Below are 22,454 nucleotides of genomic sequence, written 5' to 3' on the forward strand. Positions count from 1 at the left end.
ACAGAGGAGGAGAGGAGAGGTGTCTGGCTCGGTGTGTGGGCTGTATATGTGAAAATTACCTACCAGAAGTTGAAATTTTCATTTGGAGGGAAAAATGTAAACATGTACTTTACTTTTATACAAGCAATCTTTAAAACAATCAGTAACATGAATACATCCATATCGGTTATATATTTATACTGATCACTAACAGTGGTGAACCTGTAAGGGATTTGTGTTCTCTGGCAGTCAAGCTGCAAAGTGAAGGGCTGTGAGTGCAGGTCTGCTAAAGGAGGATCTCATACTATGCTCATTGATTCTCTATCTGACATTTTGGTCTGTAACATTCACATGAGCAGTCTGCTAGAGGTCATTTTGTAGAAATTTGGCAGTGTTCCTCCTTTTACTTCTTCCACAAACCAGTCCAGCTGCTGGGTTGATGACTTTCTACAGCTCTATCTAGGTATGCTTGTGTATTTGCTAATCTCCTGGTACTCCTTCATGCTTTTTAGTCTGTGTTGTGAAACATGGCAAATTTTGTGATGGCACATACGGAGCACATACCTTCCTGGAGGAGCTGGACTCTCTGCGCAACCTAAATTGGCTGCAAGTACCATCTTATGTTACCAGCAGTGACAAGGACACGAACAAAGATCAAAACCAGAGAAAAAAGTCAGTCGGGAGCGATAAGGAGAGAGCAATGATCTGCAGCCATCACCTGCAAAGTCACTTCCTTTTTGGGGGAATTGTCTTGGTGTTGCCTCTCCAGGTCACCTGGGCCCTGTACTGACAGGGAAGTTCATAATACCCGGGTCTCTTTTCCCCATCGGGATTCTCTCACCCTAACAACAGCAGTCAGCATATAGGTTGAAGTCCCACGGTTTATTGATGTTGGCAGCATCTGATAAATCACATAATTTATGCATACTGAAAGTAACCTGCTATGAGAGGACAGAGTGCAGTAGCTGTGTATTAAAAGTGTTTAATGAATGGGTTTTGAATATATCATTAAGGTCTATTTGATCCCAGGAAAGAAAGGAAGGAAAGTGTTAGTAAACAGATTTACCAATATCACAATTCTGGTAAAATCTGACAGATTATTATTGAGTATTTAATTTAATACATGTTATCTTCAGTGGTGTTTGACTGTCAGAGAGGAAGTAAAGAGTACATAGAAAAACTGGATTTAAACATGGTCCCGTCCGAGCATAGAGGTCGGACAGGAGGGAAGACGAACATTTGATTGGTCAGAAGGTGGTGAGCTCATACCTCAAACCCAGGCTTAACACTGATGTTAACCTGAAGAAGTGGCTTACATGCTTTCTACTTCCTAACTGACAAAGTTGAAGAGACTCGACCGAGTGACCAAGTGTTCCCTTCCTTTTTAGGAGCAATGTATTAACAAGATGATGATTTTCACCTTAATTAGACTGTTTTCTCTCTTCTATGCGGGAGGCGGCGGTAATGCAACTCGAAGCTGTTACACAGCCGCAAAAAACAGAAGAAAGAAACAGCAGCAGAGGAAGCGACGCCATCACATCCGGTGACGCAGAAATTTCAGTCGCCAGGCGCGAAGGAAAGCGTACTTCGGTTTAGACACAAACAGTAAAACAGAACAAGGTAAGAAAACTATGGTTTACGGTACCGACGCGGTCATTTATGTGGTTTACGTTACACGTTCGCCTGCAACTAATAAAGCGCGAGGTCGACTTTTTTTTCTACGCGTTTCTAAAGTTGTAAAAATAAATAACTGTCCTCTTAAAAGTAAGAAAACCGTACTGTCCCTTTGTTAGGCCTGGCTGGAACAGTTCATGCTGCAGAATAACACAGTGTTATTGAGAAAGTATGACCTCTAAAGTTTAGAAATTCACAACAAAGCACACAGCTGAGCCTGTGGGCTAGCAGCCTTGGTGCATGACTGCAGGGTTAAGTCTACATTCATGCACGCATTTCATACTGCAGGTCTGCATCTGTGAACTAACTGATGGCTGGTTTTCCTTTTTCTGTTTCTTTTTTCTAACCAGGCATTTCTGATGTGCACGCCAGCAGACAGTGGAGATATAATCATCCTGAGTAGTGATGATGACGATGATCATAAGGATGACAGAGACATGTCCTGCCTCATCGTGGAGGTGGTGGATGTGAAGGAAAAAGGTGACAGCGGTTTTATTTTGTTTGCTCCATGTGTTTGTGGATGATCTTATGACTAATCACTAACAGCCTCTGTGTTCCAGACTGCGTGTCCTCTCCCAGCACTCTGGAGGAAGACCTGGTCGTGACCTTCTCCCGCCACGCTGATGTGCTACCTCATGCTCGCTACGACTGTCCCATACACCCTTTTACGTGAGATACAATTTGAAATGACCATCAGTGCTCTTTACCCCCGTCTTACTGTGTCAGGTGCTCACACTGCTTTTCTTTGGCACGCTCAGGCCTACAGAGTTGGAGACTAACATGCCAGTAGACAGTAACCAGCTCATTTGTGATCAGTGCTTCTGCTACATCTGCGATAAGCTGGCATCATTGGTAGGTGTTAATGTTAACAGGACAAAATGTATCTGACCAGCAGTTTGGAGGGTTCACCAAACTGTATTCATCTGGTTTTTTTGCTTGTTTTTGCTCTTGCCTACTCAAAAATTAAATAAATGCATACTTTGTTTATTAAAAAAAAAAAAAAACAGTGTATCAAGAAACAGTATGGGGGGGAAATAAAGAATTAAAGATTTTTTTGTAGTGTTATCAGCTCATTTTAAGCTAATTTTGAATACAGGTCCTCTTCCACTTCTCTTACTTGTGGTGTGCCATAAGGTTCTGTACTGGGCTCTTATTGTTTCCGTTGTATCTGCTCCCTCTTCAGCACATTTTGGGCACCTTTAACGACATGACTGTCATCGCTGCTATCTGCTATGCTGATGACCTTCAGTTATACATCTCTCTTTTTAAGCTACAGATCCTGAATAGGTCTATGAAGAGTTGGATGGCAAACAGCTTTCTCCAATTTAATGAGGAAGTCCTTGTTTATGCCCCTGACTTATTTTTGCCTAAGGAAATAGAAGCTCTTGGTCGCCTTGCCTTGTTTGCTAAATTTCTATCAGGATTTGACATGAACATCACTTTGAGTGTTCATGTCTGATCTGTGGTTCACACTTGTTTTTATCACTAAAGACATATTGTCAAGTCCCATTGTGTCACACTCTGACCTGGAGATTGTTATTTATGCATTTATTTCTTTACCCCTGGATTGCTGTAATTCATTGTTGTCTAAGTAAACACAACTCCCCGGAATGTCTGAAGGTTGGTCAGAGTGCTAAGTCTTCCAAGAGCTCTCATGGCACACTGTTGCTGACCCAGCTGCACTGACTCCAGATTAAATTCAGAGTCGATTAAAAAAAATTCAGGTTTTGATTTTTAGAGCTCTTCATGAACAAGCACCAGCTTATGTCAGTGAAGTTTTACATCCCTATGTCCTCAGCAGGTCCTTGAAGTCATGGGGAGGTCTCTTACAAAATAGTGATTGATGTGCTTTTCTCGCTGGTTTTTCAGTGTGAAATGTGGTGCGTGAGCGGCATTTGTCACTGCAACAGCCACAAGAGGAGCGCCTTCTGGAGCAACCTCAGAAACCATAAGCTGCTGGGAGGACTGACTGCTTTCAACCTCACCCTGTCAGAAATGGACTCGCACCTCCGACAAGCAGGTGCAAACAACAAATTCATGCGAGGAGACACTTGAGATGAACCTCTTGTACTGTGACTTTAAATATATCTTACTAATGTATTTATTTATTTTCACTTCATGTCCAGCGACGTTGCTGCAGCAGTTCAGACAAGAGCTCTCTGCGCTCTACTCGTCCTACATGAAAGGCGAGGCACTAAAGGAATATGGTCTGAGCCAAGAGAACCAACAAGGCTTCATCTACAAGTATGTTTCATAACACTCAGATTTTGATTTCTATATTGCAATGATTAGGAGCCACATCTGGACCAATTACACATCCATAGCTGTAAGAGATTCCCAATATGTCTATAAATATGTGGAGCATTTACATTGATTATTCAGGTCAGTGTTTTTACACTGTCTACGGGATGGGCACGGTCATAGCTGTCCGCTGTCTCTACCCTCTGCCTTTGCTGCACTGCCGCCACCACCTTCAACATGGAACTTCATCACTTTCCCCAAGTCAGACTTTTTAAGGCTTTTTAAGCTTCTTGAGCTTGCAGGTATACATCAAGCAGCTGGCTCGTAAATCACTTAATGCTCTGCTTTGATGTACAGTCCAGTTCACAATAACTTTGTATAATTATTTAGACATTTGACAGAAGGCCAACATTGAAGTGTGAACCACTGTCGTGGATCACCTTGTTCAGCACTTCCTTCTGGTCATTGGTCAGAGCATCACATGTCATGAGCTCCATCAGGTGTAGGAGGTCTTTCTAATCTGGTTGGTACAGTTTTTTGTGAAACCCACACAAAAAAGAAGAAGAAAGTAGCCATCAGTGGTCTTTATATTCACTTGGGCTTGAATTGTGGTCAATTCAATAAACTTTAGTTATATAGTGTCAAATTACATCAACAAGTGCCTCACAGTGATTTGGATTGTAAGGTGAAGATCCTACAGTTAGCCGACCCCTCTCGAGCCAAGTACTTGGTGACAGTGTGAAGGGAAAAACTCACACTGCAGGAGAAACCTGCAGCAAAACAGAGCTCAGGAAGGGGCAGCTAACTGCTGGGACCGGTTGGGGGCAAGTCTGCCATATCTTGTTATGGATCAGGTCCATGGAAGTTGCTGTGACAATTTTTGCCTTGAACATTCCCAGTAATGAGCTTAAACCTGTGGAAAGACCAGCTATTCATCCTACAGATCACCAAGGCTCACCTCAAAAACATGTCCCTTTAGACCATCTGAGGTCATTTTGGTTCCCTGAGTCCTGGTGACCAATATTGTTTAACACAGCTGATGCCTTAACATCAGCCATTCTTGGAGAAAGGGTGCACACTTTTCTTTGCTTTTAGTGACGTATTTGGAGGTAGTGTTATAAAAGCTTCAGTTTTTTTCATAGGACTGCCTGGTTGTAAATCTGTGATTTTATATTTTTGATTTAATTATTTGTTTTAAAAGTATTTCTTTATTTATTGCTTGTTCTGTTGATGCATTACTGACTTCTCCTCTAAACCAGCGGTCCCCAACCTTTTTTGCGCCACGGACCGGTTCGTGCCCGACAATATTTTCACGGACCGGCCTTTAAGGTGTCGCGGATAAATACAACAAAATAAAACTAGTACCGGTACCATAAAAAAGAAGATTTATTCATAACACACGTGAAAAGACCAAGGAAAACAGAGTTAACGATAAAAACGATAACAAAATAACGCTAAAAACCGCTAAAAATCCTGAAAACCATACATTTCACACCTGAGCCTCAACCGCTGCTCTAAACTGTAGACACGCTGTTTGTGATCTGCTGTAAGTAATTATTTAAAATGATATAAAATTGAAAAAGTCTGACGTAACGTTTCAGTGAGGTCAGCTGTTAATTTTAGGAGTGCAGTGCTGGAACGAGTCCACACACTTGTATATTAAGACGTCTCTTTAACTTTCCTTTGTTTTTTTGTTGTGTTTGTTCCAGTTACTCACCGGTGTTTGAGTTTGTGTCCTCGTTCCTGAACCAGGCAGATCAACAGGACAGCAGAGCGGCAGTCATCATGAGTCTGGGGGCTGCTGAGGACTTTATTAGACATTTCCATTTCTCAGGGTACTCACTGCAGCATTTCTGCTTCTACACACATTCCTTTTTTCTTAATTTTCAAATGTTTTTCAATATTTTTTATTCCATTTACAGGGGTTTCATCTTTGCTTCTCCAATGGCTAATGTTGATACAGCTAAAACGATGTTACTGCAGAGGTAAATGCATGCACGTTCACTTCTTGTGTTATACCTGTAGCTCATTCACCTGGATATTCATCTTCTACTTGTGTTTGTGTGTGCTTACCAGGGTAATAGCATTGGTACAGAGACAGATGGTGATGGCTAATTTTACTCCAGACTTCATTAACAAACTACAGGAGTTTTGCAAGAAACTGCATTTCCCAGCTGAGCTGAGGAACATGAGAAACAGGTATGCTCGCCCTTTAACCTCCAGGGTTACCTGTTACATGTATATGTTGTTGCTATAACTTGATGTTTGTGTGCTCCAGCCTGTGTGTTCGCCCCTGGAATGACGTCCTGCTCGTGTCTGTGATGAAGGGGCAGAACGTGTCAGGCGTGCGTAAGGACAAAGGCAAGAAAGACGTCCTGGCTGAACAGATTTCTGTGATTCTGCTGAGGACGGCGCTACTGCAGCATCAGCGCAGGTTTGTATACGTGAACTCATCCACTTTGCTGTGTGTAGACAGCTGTCTAACTGTGTTGTTTCTGTCTGCAGGTACAGAGAGCTGTGTCGATATCTGCGAGTCGTCCAGACAGACGACACCGCACAGTGAGTACATGCACATGTTCCTCTGTTTTTCTTTCCAGCAAAGTGCATTTTGTGTTATTGTCATGTCAGTACATGATTTAAAAACATAACCAGCACTGAGTGGTGTTTTGGGGGTGAGGTGAGGACCAGGCTTGACTATTTGTCGGCACTTTGTAAGAAAATCCTTGATCCAGGTGCAGGCGAGAGTGAGACAGTTTCCTGGATCAGGATATCAGTGTCGTAGGTGTAACGTGTTTTGTTCTACATTTACAAAGTAAAAACTATAAGCCGATCACCCCCACGCCACGGCCATTAGGAAGAGGGGAGGTTTGAGGCGCTTCTGCACTTGCTTCACATTTTCAATCTTCTTCTTCCAGTCTAGGATGGATAATACATTTTTAATTGAAAAAGGGGAAAACTGTAGCTCTTCCATATTTCATAGTTTAAAACCCCATCTGGAGTTCATTAATTCGTTAAATATAGGTTCAGAAATGACTGTCAATCTGCAGTTACCATCTATAGAGAAACTAAAATCTCAAATCAAACGTTTAAATATTTAGACACCAGCAGTGACATGTTGCTGACTTGCTGCATTGGATTTGTTTCTCTGTCAGGTTTCAGCAGATACAAGACCTCATCCCCTACTTCATGTGCATGGCTGGAGACTTTTCATCAGCTCTCACAAGTTTGTTCCCCTCGGTGAATGCTCCCGCTTCCCACTTTACTCCGGACCTCTTCCTCTTTTATCTCAAAGTCTTTGAAACAGCGACTGCACCAAAGCTGACACCAGTCAGTAAACCGGGAGAGCTCTGCTGTGCTGGTGCAGCGTGGGAGTCTATTGAAGGTCCAGCAGAGATGTTTTGTTTTTTTTGGGGGGGTTTGTACCAAGTTCAGAAGTGACCCAAGTCAGTTTGTGCTTGTGTCTGGTTTTTCTTAGTGTTACTGTAATTATCACGAAATTTTCAGTTGAAAGTGCATTACTGAAGCCATTCATGTCATCACTCCACCACATTCCCGCTTCAACTGTGCATCCACATACACCTCAATAGAGATGTCACATGCACAATAATGTCATGTGATTGCAGCTACAGCCCTTTAAAGTTATACTAACTGTGACCTCTGCTTGCTTCTGTATGACCGCCTCCTATGTGAGAAGTCTTTGTTACTGTAAGAACAGTAACAAGAGCATATGAATCAGGTCACATGGGAATCTGATTTTGGCCACACAATTGCATCATTAATATGAACAGTTCAACAAAAAAAATCAACGCAAAATATCCAAATGAAGCAATGAGGTTTGCAGTGTAAACATAGCTTCAGGATAAGATTTAGTATAAAACAAGGATTGATAAGAAATCTGATTCCTCTGTGTGTAGATGCTGTGCCACTGAAACGTCATGAGCTGGTGAGGTTTGCTCTCAGGGCTCAGGGATGCTGCAGTGCTGTATATGCTGATGTAAGTTAAAAGCTCCTCATTCAAGTCTGAAAAATGTTTTTGTCTCTAGATATCTGCCATCTTTATTTCTTGGTTTAGGTACATTTTATACTTGTTAAAACCTTGACTAGTATGTCCCATGTCTGACTGCATGTCTAATACTCCTCTGATCCAGTCTCGGTGTTGGACCAGTTTGCTCACGATTGTCAACAAGCCTTGCGGTTCACTCACTGCTTTACCCATGCCCAGTATGCAGTTTCTGCAGGTGTGTACTTCTTGATTGTTAGAGTTAGACTTGCAGCTTTCTCCATGTTTCTCTGCTTTGTTTCATTCTGTATTTTGTCTCCTCGATGTCTGAATGATGAAGGAAGCGCGGGATGTTGTGAAAGGGATATTGCTTGATCAGAAGGGCTCCAATTTGCAGATTCCACGATCCTTGCATGAGGTCAGTGCATTAACACTTACACTTCAGTGTTTAGAATTTGCGAGAACTAAACAGTCCAATGTGTTCGCAGGTGTATCCAGATCAGGCCTTGCTCCTGTTGGTGACGGAAGCTTTGAGCCAAAGAATCCTCAATTCCGTTTTGTATCCGATCCTACCTGTGCTCAACACCTTTCAGGTAGCCAACTCTTGCTTTCCTTCCATAGACGCCACGCCACTGTTTGTGCTTTCACATACTTAAGCTATATCATGTAAAGGGCTCTATTGGCACACGCAACAATAACGGTGCTATAATTTTGTGTAACTATGACAGTTTGAGTGTCTCTTGCATCTTTGTCTCGCTAAAGAAATAATTAAAGGTACTTTTCGCGGCTCCCTTATTTCCCAAGGCGTCGCCACAGCGGATGGATCTGCATCTTTTCATTTGGCACTGGATGGCCTTCCTTTTTTTCCTTTCCCCCCCCTCAAATTACAAAACAACAGACGTGCATAACAAATAAGACAAGTACAGTATAAAGAAACATGGAAAAGCTTGGTGATCTGATTGTTTTATTGTTTTAGAGAATCACTCTCAGCCTCACTCTTCTCAAATTGATTACAGGTCATTTTTTATTTATATAGCACCAAATCACAGGAATAGTCACCTCCAGCTATGATTTATTGGAAGGTAATACAGATGACCCAACCAACTGGTAACAGTGGGGAGGAAAACCTACCTTTTAAGACTTGGTGGGGGGGGGGGACCAAAACAAAAGACACACTGTGGAAGAGTCATAAAATCCACGTGTCTTCGGTTATTGGAGTCAATTCAATTCAATTCTTTATTTATTTGTCACATGTAGTTATAACTAGTACAACACACAGTGAAATGTTTTTTCCGGCTAAAAAGTACTCCCCCCCCGACTGTGCATCCTTACTAAAAAAATATCTATATAAAAGTATAAAAATGTATAATATCGTGCAAAATATTACGCTGTAATAGTCACACACTGTTTTCCCTCAGTTAATTCTGTCTCCCGAATCCAAACTGGAAGCTGGTTCCACAGAAGAGGGGCCTGAAAACTGAAGGCTCTCCCTCCCATTCTACTTTTAAATACTCTAGGAACAACAAGTAGGCCTGCAGAGCGAGAGCGAAGTGCTCTAATAGGGTGATATGGTACTACAAGGTCATTAAGATAAGATGGGGCCTGATTATTTAAGACCTTGTTGTGAGGAGCAGGATTTTGAATTCAATTCTGGATTTAACAGGAAGCCAATGAAGTGAAGCCAAAACAGGAGAAATATGCTCTCTCTTTCTAGTCCCTGTCAGGACTCTTACTTTGATCTACAATTTTGTAGCTGCTCTCTAAAGAAATGTTTAAGATCCAGCTCTTCACTCAAGTCTCATCTGTGATGGAAACCACCTGTGACAGGTCAGATTAACACACCAGTAATGGATAAATAACTCTCCAAATTAATAAAAGCAGCTGAAGTTTAGTGTGTAGTTTCCAGCTGTTCACAGAAGTCTTTCTTCTGACATTATTACACTTAGGATGCAGGATGCTTTCTCTTAGGTGAGAGTGTTACTCGCAGTTAAACATATGACACCACAACTTTAAAATTGTATGCTTTGTCTGTTTGTTTGGGGTCACTATTGACTGAAAAGATTCTATAATTTCACACTTTGAATTCTGGGGGGCTGTGCTGTTGTTTGTTGTTTAATCAGCTTTCTTGTGTTGCAGGAGAATTCATGGGCCTTTAGGTGGCTTTGTGAAAGTTTTTCCTCCAGTGAAGAACATCTGAAAAGATTCTTTCAGGCGATTGCACAGGAGAGGGAAAACAGCAGGTATGTGAACAAGTCTTGAGATAAACCACTACAAATCTCAGCATCCTTTAGCTAATCAAATTAACTTCCAGAAACAGAAAAGCTTTGATTTAATACAATTCCAGTTCCCCAAAAAAGTTTGTGCGTTAAATGTAAATATAAAAATGGAGTGTGATGTCAAGTGGCTTTATTGTCATTCCAACCATGTGCAGTTGTGCAGTACACAATGAAACGAGACAACGTTCCTCCAAGACCGTGGTGCTACATATGACATAGAACAGATAATCAACACAGGACTACATAAAGTGCAGAGTGCAACAAGAGACAGAACGATACAGACACAACAGTGCAATAGAAATGTGCAAAAAGTAACTTGGTGTATGAATGTGTGTGATTCTGCAGATAAGTGCTTGGTATTGACCTGTATGAAGGTATGCATGTGTGTCAGTCCAGTTACTGAGTGTTCAGGAGTCTAACAGCTTGGGAAGAAACTGTCTCACAGTCTGGCAGTGAGGGCCTGAATACTCCAGTACCTCTTGCCAGAAGGCAGCAGGGTGAAGAGTGTGTGTGCGGTTCCTCCACAATGCAAGTTGCTTTGTGGATGCAGCAGGTGCGATAAGTGTCTGCGACAGAGGGAAGAGAGGCTCTAAAAGCGTTAGAGCTACATATTTATGCCGACTCATACATTACCTCAGCACAAGTGGGACAAGCAAGGACTTTTTAACTATGAAATATTGTCTGATAAAGGATTTTTTTTTTTTTTTTTTTTTTTTTTTTTAATAAAATTCTGACAGCCATGTGATCATTTCAGCACTGCACGTGTGTCTGACTGAATCTCATTGTCATTACTTTTCTTCTTGTTCCAGTGCATCCTGATTGCACATACTTACCCCCTGCAGAGCTACAGAAGTCTTAAACACTGTTTACAGCACTGTTGCCTTCCACAAAGGGTTAAATACTGCGGAGAGTCGCCAGCGTCTTACAGATGTCCGAATGTACCTGCGTCCTCACACCAGCTCATGTTGGTACAATGCACATACTTCTGTTATTCACCATCTGATGACAAGAGACTTGATATTGATTCACCTTTTTAATGTTCGTAAAATGTTAATGTTACAGTTATAAATAAAAAGACAGTTTTATGCATTAGATTGCTGAATCGCTGCTTGAATATAAAATGATTTTGTCTCCACAGCAAGATAAACAACAGTTGTTGCTCTGTCATTTTATAAAGGCACTTTATTGTTTCAAATCGTGTGCTGTATACAAAAAAAAAAAAAAAAAAAATCACGGTTGGATTAACGGGCTTTTATGGAGTTCTAGTTACCACAGTAACTGATGGTGTAATGTGTACTTTTATAGACAAAAGTAAGGAATTTTTTTTTTTACAAAAACGTTATAATTTTTTTAATTCTAAGCAAATCCGTGGTTCCTGGTGCAGCTGCGCCCACACTGGCACTACTACTCACCATCTGATGACTAGAGAATTGATATTGATTCACCTTTTTAATGTTCGTAAAATGTTAATGTTACAGTTATAAATAAAAAGACAGTTTTATGCATTAGATTGCTGAATCGCTGCTTGAATATAAAATGATTTTATTGTCTCCACAGCAAGATAAACAACAGTTGTTGCTCTGTCATTTTATAAAGGCACTTTATTGTTTCAAATCGTGTGCTGTATACTAAAAAAAAAAAAAAAAATCACGGTTGGATTAACGGGCTTTTATGGAGTTCTAGTTACCACAGTAACTGATGGTGTAATGTGTACTTTTATAGACAAAAGTAAGGATTTTTTTTTTTACAAAAACGTTATTTTTTTAATTCTAAGGAAATCCGTGGTTCCTGGTGCAGAATTGAATCTGCGCCCACACTGGCACTACTACAGTGGAAAAGAGGTACCTGAACCATATCAATTTAAAAAAAAAAAATAATTAAGTGCTATAGACTGTTTCTGCTTAATTTGAAAAAGAAAAAAAAAAATTCTACAAATTCATAATCGAGGGATAAAAAAGGTAATCTATCTGGTGTTCATGCAAGCTAACCATTTTGACATAATAATGGATTTATAGTGTTGGCATTATCAATTCAGCCAAGAAACATTAGTGATCAGTTCACTCCCTGGCTTCTCCAGCCTGCACATCAAATATCCTTGGGCAAGATACTAAACATTTGCCCCTGCTGCATCCCTCAGTGTTTGTGCAAATGTGTGACAAGGCTCCAGTACAGAAAAATGCGCTTGTTTGAATGAGGCTTGCAGTAAAAAGCACCTGAGTACTCAGTTGTAAAGTGCTTTAAAAGTACACATACCTTTACACCACATACAGCTTTTACAAAACAGTGCACACTTCTCCACCAATGCTTCACTTGAGACTTTGGTGATGGGTGATTCAATGTAATGCACTACCTGTCTGTTCAAACAAAATGGTACTGATCTTTCTGTTTAACCTTGAGCAAGAACCCATTGACATCCAACAGACCTGCAGGTTTACTGCATGGGCCGCATTATCATTAATAGTCGTAGAATAATTATAGGCTGCCAGTTATTTGTGACTATCAGACATGCTAAAGGCAGGGTGACAGGTTTTTACAAAGTAATGATGTAATGGACCTACATGTCATGTGGATGTCGTGCTGTACTCTATAGTAAACAGTACTCTATAGAGGTTACAGGCTTGCTTACATTGCACAGTGTTCAGATAAGGCTCAGTTTTCTTAAATTACAAGTTCGTGTGTCATTAAGTGATAAGGCTGCCAGCATGTGGAAGGGTTTTGGTGCCAAGTGAGGCACTAGTGCAACGATGTGACCTAAATCTATATTTAACACTGCACATAAAAACATTTTTTTTGTACTGAAATGTTCACAGCAGTAGTTGATCAAACCTAAAAATTAGAGAAACATCGAAACATTCAGGGTTTCTTTTTCTCCGTCTGGACGCCTATGATGTCATTGTGTTTCTGTGCATTTGCACTGAGCTGTAAGCAAATCTTAACACTGGAGGTCCACGTCCCGCATACCGCTGTTTAATGAGATGAGACAGATAGCTCATCACTCTCAAATCACATTCGCTGCGGCAGAGTCCTCGTTCACACCAGGAATCCTCTTCTGTGTTACCCTTCTCTTTAGCAACGCATAGATTTTTAAAAAGAGGTATAAAAGTGTGCACGAGTACGTGATTGACCAGCGCAGCAAGGCAGCTCTCCAGATGCTGCAGGTAGGTGATGCCCCGGGTGATACCAGTGTGAGGATTGGCCAGTCTGCTGAGAAGAGAACCAGAGTAAGACGGGCACCGCAGCGTCCTCTGGTCGAGGTCCAGCAGAGCCACATAACGACTGTAGCGACTCAGAGAAGGAAGGATGGTGGAAAAAGAAGCTGAGGATGATCTGGTGCAAGAAACCATGACATGGATGTGACATTAATAAATTTCATTTATGACCTGAAGCTGAAGAAGAAAAAAAAGAAATAAGCTGTAGCCTTCTACACATGTCAGTTTACTGTCATTTCGGATCAACTTGAAGATACCTAGACCCATAAACTTAGCAAGTAAACAATGAAAAGCATAAACCTCAGCTGCTCAGTTTGTAAAGGTGGTGACAGAACTTAATGTTTCCAGGTCTGACCAACAACTGCAGTCATTCGCCTTAAATGGCCACCTGATTAAAAGCGTTTATATACAGTTAAAGCACCCAACTTGACAGCAGACAAACATGTTTACAGTCTGGGACAAAAACGTTTTGGCTAATGTCCCCTCCTCGCTCATTACAACTGTAGGGAGGGTCATACTTTTTAAATTTCTCTATAAGATCTCCAGTTAAACTGTATTTGGTTTAAAGTCATGCATTACTAATGGTTTGGCCAATTTGAGGGTTAGTGGATATAAGCCATAGCTGCCTGCTAGCTCTAACCTTAGCTCAATGAACTGGACATCTCATCGGTATGAGGTTGCTGACTTTTAATTACCTTAATGAAGTTACGAAACAAAAAAACAGGACTTGTAATGTATTTTAACAAGTCTGTACTCTGGTTTTGGCGAGTGAAATCTTAGTATTATTTTATTTATACGTTAGCAGGTATCTGGTTAGTGCTGACCAGTAACCTAGCATTAGCCACTAGCCACCCTGTTACCGAAATATTTACTGCCAACTCAAAAATAAATACATAAAAATAAACAAACAAAACAGCAGGATGGCAGATAGCCCTCACCTGTGCACTCCCATCAGTCTCCAGGTGAGCAGGTCAGTCAGCTGAAGGGGCGTGGTCAAACACATCTTCACAGCACTTCTATGAGGACCAGGAGCAGGCAGGAAGAGGGTCAGAGCATCCACCGTCTTCCTGACTAGGTTCTCATCTCCTCCGATGACAACCAGTGGCCGGCCACTCAGGAGACAGAACACTGCATGCTGGGAGAACGAGTTGTGCTTGATAAACCTGAGGGCTCTGAGTCCAGCCTTTCTCCTCCTCCTCTTATCCCAGCAGATGTTGCTGTGGATATTTTGAATGGGGGATGGGGGCTCTGAAGATTCAGTGAAACTGATGCTGCTGAGTGTTGACTCCTCATCAACACTCAGCAGCCTCAGGGGAGGGCGGGGGGAAGACCAGCGATCCACCTCGGCCATGTAGGAACCAGGTGCAAAGTTCGCATTGTCCTGGGGCATCAGCCGCACCTTCTGGTGAACCTCAGGTGAGGGCTTCATCGCTTCGTCAGCTGTGGAGTAATAACAATATTTTATATGTTTTAAAAAAACTACAGTAATCAGCTACTTTCCCTAGCAATTAAGCGCTTTATTAAATGATCAGCTGTTATAATTTTAAATTATGTCAGAAGAAAAAAAACAAACTGTAAATTTGCACTAAGCCACGATTACAAAATGCATATTTTCCACATTTTTAAAATAGCTTCTCATTAATTTCTGTGTTGCTGCAGATTTTATTTAAAATGGATAAAAACCATACCGACAAAGTGAATATATGTTTTTCATAGTTTTATAGCATGGATGTAATAACGAGAGCTTGAGAAATGAATAGTTGCACAACGTGTTACCTTGCAGTAGTTTGGAGGTCTTCTCTTCACTATTGTCTTTGCGAAACTGATTCATCTTTATGGCGCCTGGCTGCTCTTTGATCATGATGTTATCAGTAAGCATTGTTTGCTCCAAAGGCTCTTCACTTTCAACGCAACACTGATCTTCCTCATCAGGCCCATCATTTTCATCCTCGCCTACTGCAGCAGGTGCATTCAGTGTCTCTTCCTCTTGGAGGACTTTGTAAGACTTATCCTCCATCTGTGGTTCTTCTTCATTCTCAAAGCCGTTGCTTAGAGGCTGCAGCTCTGCTTCCTCCTCTGTGATGGCGGTGAGGTCTTCAGTAAGGATGGATTCTGTGGTGCTGAGCACTTCAATGCTGTCCTCGCTGTTGGCACGCTTTGCATAAGCTCGCGGGTGTCTGATGCCAATGTCTACTGCTGCACGCCTGCTGCAACTCTCTGTCATTCCGACTGGTGTGTCTGTGGAAGAGAAAGGTTTTTGTTTCATTTTTTATTTTAAAATAAGCATTTAATCTGGCTAGATATGTAATGAAAAGCCGAAAGACTTTTTTTCATTGATATTTCTTTAAACCGTCATTTGTTGCTTAAATCCCAGACATCCACACAGGAGCAGAGGATCAAATGTTCAAACTGAGTCCCTGTGGTATTTAATTAATATAAGACAAAATCAAACATGTCAGAGGTTATTGAAAGCCACCCAGTGGACCCGATTAGACCTTTGGGCACTCTTGATCAACAACCAGTCACTATTTGTTATTTTTGTTCTTATATGAATTGACTAACAAAAATACCCAATCCGCCAAACATTTATTTGAGAAATGTTTCCGCACTGCCGTACCTCTGCTGTCGGCGACATGCTGCGTCATGTACGACTTCTCAGTTCCGAGCACTTCGATGCTGTCACTGCTGCTTACACTCCCCGTCATCTCTGTGCCAGGACCAGGCCCAGGGGTCAGTGTATGTGCTTCGGCTGCCTCCAGTTTGATTGGGATCTCCTCCACACAGGAGAAGAACGACTCCATGCTTGGTGGTTCTGGCTGAAACGCCCCGCCAGTCCTATTACTCCCCGTGTCCTTCGGCAGCTCCACCTCAGTGCCCTCTTCATCAGCATCGTCCGGGCTCCATAGCTCAAACAGGAAGTTGGTGAGCGTTAGTCTCCTGGACAATGATTGTGTGGCATAAGTAGTTCGCAGGACACTTCTGTCACCACGGAGACGTCGCTCTGTGTCTTTGAGCCGGTCCTTCGTAAGAGACAGGTAGTATTCGTTGCAAAGCTCCTCCAGTGGCTTCAGGTGGTGCTCTGACTTGCAGGAGGGGGTGGAGAACGAGAAGCATGGCTCAAAAGGTGGCAACAGCAATGGATCTGTGAGAGAGGTGGCTGGGTCATAGGGCAAGAAGTCGGGCTGTTTGAGCTTCCTGTTTGGGTAAGATGCGACCTGACGAAGGAGCTCTCTGTGATTTAAGACTGAACGCTCCACAGCTTCGAGCTCTTCACTTTCTCCTTCAGATTCTGTCAACCCATTTACCGTTGTCTGACGTTCTGAGTCCTTACGAAGGGTCAGCCGTCTGTACCTGAAACACAGGGAGTAACATGTGGTGAGCAGCCCTTAATTAACTAACAGTGGTGTCACAGTTTCAAGGCTGCCATGAACTACAAACTTCTGGAAAAAGCTAAATTTCTTGAGAAGACGAGCCACAATCTTAGCCAAAATAATCTTCTGTTTCAAGCACCCCACTGGCTTTCAAGTGGAGTGCTTGAATCTGTTTGTATCAGAGATTATCAAAAGTCCAAAATAAATTCAAGCTTGCGCAGCTAAATTTTGTTTTTTAAAGTCATTAGATATTTTTGCTGTACAATCATCCACCCTGAAAAAAGAACAGTTCAAAGAAACCATTAAAAGTTCAAAATTACCATGACAACCATGCCCAAGATACTTCTGAGTCTACATTTCTGAATACACACTTATGTGGGTTTATACATGTTTTTTAAAACATAAAAGCATCCCTGAGATTTGATGACTGAAGAGCTGTGTTGTAAGCAAGTGAGTGGATTTGTGTAAAAGTAAAAGATCCTACATTAAAAATCCATTTGATTTTTAGCTGGGGGATGCAGTTCTTTTAACAAAAAGAAGGTTAAAGTTAGCAAAAGGTTATCAAGGAAGGCGGGGCCTAATGTTAGACCTGCTAACCAACCCTGCACATTACAAGTCATTACTAGTGGAAGGTGGTATCCAGCTCCTTCCTCTTTCAGGTTAGGCTTAGGCTTGAGGCTAGAAATTCAAAGTTACAGTGAAATTATCACTAAATGCAGCTGTGCCAAATAAACAAGAGGCCACACAGGAGGATCTGAAAAATAAGAAGCATCCTGTTTGATAAATGAAGTGATGCTTGAGCTTGTGACTGCTTCCTCTTTAACAGCTTCCCCTTTTCACCACTGAGATAGAAATTGAAGCATTTTCACTCTCTTCAGGCCGTCTTCATTATTCCTTCCAATTCATGCTCTTAATCTGCTCAAATTAAAGATATTTAGAAGTAAGTGGCTTGGATATTTTAGTACAAACAGTTTTGCACAGAACCGTCCAATTTAATCAAAGTAAAAAGTGCTGCTCTTACTCAAGCTCCTGTAGTTTTCTCTGCAGCTCAATAGAAAATGCTTGTCTGTTTCCCGTCTTGAGGCTTTCAGCTGCCTCAGAGAAGCGTGTCGATAGCTCAGAAAAGTTCTCCATCAGCTTCACCTGGTCCGAGCACACGTAGGCCATGCAGAAAGGGCGCACCATCCCCCGAGCCTCCAGGTCGTACAGCGTCAGGTGATGAACATATGCAAACGCATCCTCTGCTGAATCTCCCAGGATTACTTTGGAGTCCTCGCTGAAGTTGAGTCGGGGGCCGGGAGAGGATGGAGGGGTGTGGCCGGGGCCAGACGCTTGGTAATCCACAGACATGATGCGAACAGAGAAGTGGTTGAGGTCAAATGACCCGAGGACTCTGGAGTCCTCCGGTATTGTCAGCACAGGAGATGGACCCACCTGGAGACACAGAGCAGGGGGTTTGTAGAGATGTAATCAAATCAGTCACTAATCATCTGGCTTTAATTTTAGATTTGTGGATTTATTTAGGTAGTCCAAAAATCACAAACTTGATTCAGGGGCTTTTTACCACATATGGAGCATACCACACCCTCTGTTCTTAGAGCCTTAAATAAGATGAAGAAAATGTCTACAGAAAAGCCATTCACAGTCATGAGAAAAACTCAACACACCCCATGACTTAATAGCTTGTAGAACCGTCTTTAGCAGCAATAACATGAAGTAATTATTTCCTCTATGACTTTATCAGTCCCTCACACCATTATGTAGGAATTTTGTTCCACTCTTCTTAACAGCATTACTTCAGTTCATTGAGAATTTCAGGCATTTATTTCTGCATAGCTATGGTAAGGTCCCATCACAGATTTCGATTGACGTGCACACTTTGACTGAGCCATTGAAACAGCTTGATTTTTTTCCTGTTTTTTATTCGTTCTGTTGTAGATTTGCAGCTGTGCTTGGGATTATCGGCCTGTAGCACGATCCAGTTTGCACCAAGCTTTAGCTTTTAGACACACAGCCTCACATTTGACTCTAGAATTCCTTGATATACAGAAGAGTTCATGGGCATCTCAATGACTGTAAAGAGTCCAGGTCCTGTGGCTGTGAAACAAACCTAAATCACCACCCCTCTACCACCGTGCTTAACAGTTAGTATGAGGTGTCCTATGTTTGGTTTTCTCCAAAGATGGCGCTGTGCATTATGGTCAAACATCACCATCCTGATCTCATCTGTTCAAATGTCCCAGAAGTCTTGCGTTTTGTTCAGATTAAAGCTAACAAACTTAACAAGCTCTGCTGCCATGTTCTCTTTAGAGAGAATAGCCTTTCTCCTGGCAAAGCTTCCAAACAAGCAATACTTGTTGAGTCTTTTTCTAATTTTACTGTCGTGAACTTTTAACATGCCTGAGGTGCAAACTGCCGAACGTGTATCTGTATGATACCGCTGGGAGCAGACATCCTAAAATGTACTTGTTTACAAGGGACGGCCTTATAAACAGAAGAAAGCTGTTTTCAGATGATTTTTATGCTTTTTCAGAAATAAAGAATGATGACAAAATTAAGACTAATATTACCATAAATGCTTAAACCTGGTTTCTCATTTGTTGTTTTTGTTTTAATATTATGTCTTTCCTTGCCTTTGTGTATTCATGTCATGCCATGTGTTTTATTCATCCTTCATCACTGAACCCCAGCAATAATAATGGATTGGATTTATATAGCGCTTTTCAAGGCACCCAAAGCGCTTTACAATGCCACTATTCATCCAGTCGTGCATTCACACACTGGTGGAGGCAAGCTACGGTTGTAGCCACAGCTGCCCTGGGGCAGACTGACAGAACCTCTGGCCAACACCAGTAGGCGGTAGGGTAAGGTGTCTTGCCCAAGGACACAACGACCAGGACAGAGAGCCCGGGGATCGAACCAGCGACCTTCCGGTTACAGATACGCAACAATGTGGGAAGTTGCACTTGCTAATTTAATATTTGTAACTTTTTGATTCGGCGTCCCTCTGTGTGAGAGGTGGCTCATTTGTGTGACTGACTTGGAGAGTATTTCCTGTTAAACATTCAGTAGTTCTGTCTCGACAAAAAGATCTTAATCTTAAAGAGACTTCCTGAATGAATAAACGTCAACTCACTATCTGCTGCAACACAGTGATGCATAAGTATCTAGAAAACAGCAGGAAATATATTGTTTGTATTGGAGTAAACATGGTTGCACTGTAGAGAATGCAGCCTGATTATATGTGTGTAACAAGTGATGCCGTGCTATTATAATACCTATGCACCTTAATGCAGATAAAGCAGGGTTATAAACCTAGGCCTGGATTGTCTTTAGCTTTCTTCTGGGAATTTATAAATGTACTTAAACTTTTTTTTTTTTTTTTTTTTTTTTTTACAAAATAATCTTTAGCAGATGGGTTTGCAATACTTCAACACCTATTGTTTCTGAAGGAGAATCAGTAAATATGGGGGTCCAACTTTGGTGTATCCCATTTGACACTTTACAAGCTCCATATTTGTATTATTTAACTGTAAAATAGCTTCACATAACAGTTCAAAATAATCTTTCATTATCCTACACTTGATGTAGCCCCTCAGCTCATACCATGATTGACTGATTGTACATAAGATGACCATATTAAAGCTACCCCTTCTCCAATGCCTCATACACCTTTATATCAAGCACACAGGGATTACCTGTAGGTGTACTGACCCCATTATTCAAAGCCTTTTTTTTAGTGTTTATGAGAATCCACCCTGTTAAAACTATATAGACAGAAAATAACCCCCAAAAAACATGGGATCCCGTTTAAAACAAGTGCGATCACAGTCAGAAACCAGCAGTTTTTGTTTGAATGAAGCAAACACACCTGCTCTGAGAACTCAGCCACCAATATGAAGTCTCTGTGAAACTGTGCTGCTGTGCTCCAGGGATGAGAAGAGGGGAAGCGAGGGACAGAGAGCTCTTCAGGTAGACCCTGAGCCTCCTGCTCGTCTTCCTCTCCCCCAAAGCCTTCCGTGCTGGTGAAGGCCAGCAGGTCCGGTGACCCGATCATCTTGACTCGGTGAAGGGTCAGCCCCCAGGAGGGTATCAGCGAGTACCTTTGATCTACTCCGCAGGGGAGGAAGAGCAGGCTACGGGCTCAAACACCGCCATGTCCCGGTGCCGCCCAGCCTACAGTCCGTGAGTCAGCTGTTCACACGGGACCCAACAACAACAACCGCTACCAAGGAGGCAAAAAAATAAATAAAAACGGTTGCGCAATTGTTAATGTTATAATAATAATGTTATTGAAAGTTAACCAGATTGAAACGTCAGTGTGGGTCCTCCTAACCACTGCGTTTCAGCGCAAACAAGCGGCGTTTCCACAAACACGCAGCACAGAAAAGTCGACGGAGAAGCGAAAGTTCCCTGCGGGCTCAAGTCACACGGTTTGCTGACCTTCTCCCGGGATACGTGTTCCTCTTTTTCTCGCAATTAGCAAGCTAACTTTGAGTCTAAAACATATGCCTCGCTGTCGCATATCTGACCTGTGCCTCTTTGCAAATATTTAACCTTGTGACGGGCAGCCGCAGGGAGAGACGCCGAGACGCTCCCGTTCCTTGAGACGTCAAAGTGGGTGCTTTTAATGTGAAGCCCCGCGGGAGGTCCGCACTGCAGCCAGACTCGATAATGAACACTTCCGGTCATTGGTTTCAACTCAAGAGGGCACCTACAGACAAATACAAGCTGCAAAATGAACTCGTGTTCATGAAGCTTGTCATTATCGGTGTGTGGTACAGTGTTGATTTAACGCTCTGATTGTTTTAAAGCCTGAATTATATTATACTAACCAGTCATTTTATTTATCTGTTGAGTTTATTTTAATGGAAGCACACTTTTTTTTTTCTTAACATGTCTACACAATAATGCAGTGTCTTTTGTTGTATTGTCTACTGCACTTTTTTGTGTGTCTTTAATATTTGGCTGGTTTTAGCCTAATTTTGTTTTCTAATTTTGTGTATTTGTCAAAGGACTTAAAGGTCTTACATAAATAATGTTTATCACTATTATTACTCTAGTTAATTGCATCACACTACACCCAACACAAAACACGGCTGAATCTGAACAATAAAACTAAGACATTGCATTAGGTTTAGAAAATTATACGTAGATATTAAAATAGAAGTCAGCTTGCTCATATTAGAAATACTACCTTAAAAACAGAGGATTGACACTTAATTTGACTGAAGTAGTTCAGCCTACAGAAACCTTGTTAGAATATATTTGTTTTTTTAATCCTATTAAGTTCAGGTTTTTTTTGGCACCAAATCTTAGAAACAGTTCCTACCACAGGAAAACCCTAACAATCAGATGACCCCTTATGAACAAGCACTTGGCAACAGTGGAAAAGAAAACCTCCTTTTAAAAGGAAGTTTCCAGTTAAAAACACAGCGTAGCTTTTTGCTGCATAACTAATAGAGAGTTGTTTGTCAATTTTATCAAAAAGTCCATATGAACCTCAAGTAAGTCTGTAGTTTGAAAGCAAAGTGCTGTGCTGAGGTGATATGGTACTATGAGGTCTTTAAGGCATGATGGGACCTGATTATTTTATATGTGGAAAAGGATGTTTAATTCGTTTCTGGATTTAACAAAGAAACGAATTAAATAAAAGACAAGTTAATACATAAGAGCATGTCAAATTATTTCAAAGGACACCTGT

At 41.6% G+C, this 22,454-nt stretch overlaps 2 protein-coding genes across 6 annotated transcripts; one reads left to right on the forward strand and one right to left on the reverse strand.

Annotated features, from left to right (window-relative positions):
• Positions 1-1,229: 1,229 nt before the first annotated feature.
• Positions 1,230-11,915, forward strand: zgc:112980 (uncharacterized protein LOC503706 homolog). 5 transcript variants are annotated; one of them, XR_005694760.1, is made up of 20 exons: positions 1,232-1,599; positions 2,004-2,133; positions 2,214-2,322; positions 2,412-2,505; positions 3,523-3,673; positions 3,780-3,897; positions 5,604-5,729; positions 5,817-5,879; positions 5,971-6,093; positions 6,173-6,328; positions 6,400-6,453; positions 7,047-7,276; positions 7,809-7,888; positions 8,043-8,132; positions 8,235-8,312; positions 8,383-8,487; positions 9,648-9,721; positions 10,031-10,134; positions 10,980-11,325; positions 11,728-11,915. XR_005694760.1 is itself a non-coding variant. In XM_040023650.1 (19 exons), exons 2-18 carry the CDS (start codon positions 2,013-2,015, stop codon positions 10,089-10,091), a joined length of 1,833 nt encoding a protein of 610 aa, XP_039879584.1. In that variant the 5' UTR covers positions 1,232-1,599; positions 2,004-2,012; the 3' UTR covers positions 10,092-10,134; positions 10,980-11,419. The 5 variants fall into 5 exon arrangements, 4 of the variants coding, with proteins under 4 accessions (XP_039879586.1, XP_039879584.1, XP_039879587.1 ...); XM_040023650.1 differs by lacking the exon at positions 11,728-11,915 and having other exon boundaries at positions 10,980-11,419; XM_040023651.1 differs by lacking the exons at positions 9,648-9,721; positions 11,728-11,915 and having other exon boundaries at positions 1,241-1,599; positions 10,980-11,419.
• Positions 11,916-12,087: 172 nt separating this feature from the next.
• Positions 12,088-21,395, reverse strand: smcr8b (Smith-Magenis syndrome chromosome region, candidate 8b). The gene is made up of 6 exons (XM_040023647.1): positions 20,622-21,395; positions 17,772-18,184; positions 15,997-16,730; positions 15,156-15,617; positions 14,318-14,819; positions 12,088-13,497 (listed from the first exon to the last, which is right to left on the reverse strand). The coding sequence occupies exons 1-6, from the start codon at positions 20,805-20,807 to the stop codon at positions 13,053-13,055; spliced, it is 2,742 nt and encodes a 913-aa protein (XP_039879581.1). The 5' UTR covers positions 20,808-21,395; the 3' UTR covers positions 12,088-13,052.
• Positions 21,396-22,454: the final 1,059 nt, after the last annotated feature.

The sequence above is a fragment of the Simochromis diagramma genome, unplaced genomic scaffold, assembly GCF_900408965.1.
Source record: "Simochromis diagramma unplaced genomic scaffold, fSimDia1.1 OVJJ01000302.1, whole genome shotgun sequence".
In the NCBI taxonomy this organism is placed as follows: domain Eukaryota; kingdom Metazoa; phylum Chordata; class Actinopteri; order Cichliformes; family Cichlidae; genus Simochromis; species Simochromis diagramma.

Bases quoted from the DNA above. Each gene is read 5' to 3' on its own strand.
- smcr8b (XM_040023647.1), bottom strand. From the start codon at position 20,807: ATGATCGGGTCACCGGACCTGCTGGCCTTCACCAGCACGGAAGGCTTT. The intron at 18,185-20,621 runs GTGTGTTTGCTT...CTGTGTCTCCAG, and splicing joins TGGCTGAGTTCTCAGAGCAG to GTGGGTCCATCTCCTGTGCT. The intron at 14,820-15,155 runs GTAACACGTTGT...ATTACTCCACAG, and splicing joins GACCTCCAAACTACTGCAAG to CTGACGAAGCGATGAAGCCC.
- zgc:112980 (XM_040023650.1), top strand. From the start codon at position 2,013: ATGTGCACGCCAGCAGACAGTGGAGATATAATCATCCTGAGTAGTGAT. The intron at 2,134-2,213 runs GTGACAGCGGTT...TCTGTGTTCCAG, and splicing joins GGTGGATGTGAAGGAAAAAG to ACTGCGTGTCCTCTCCCAGC. The intron at 3,898-5,603 runs GTATGTTTCATA...TGTTTGTTCCAG, and splicing joins CAACAAGGCTTCATCTACAA to TTACTCACCGGTGTTTGAGT.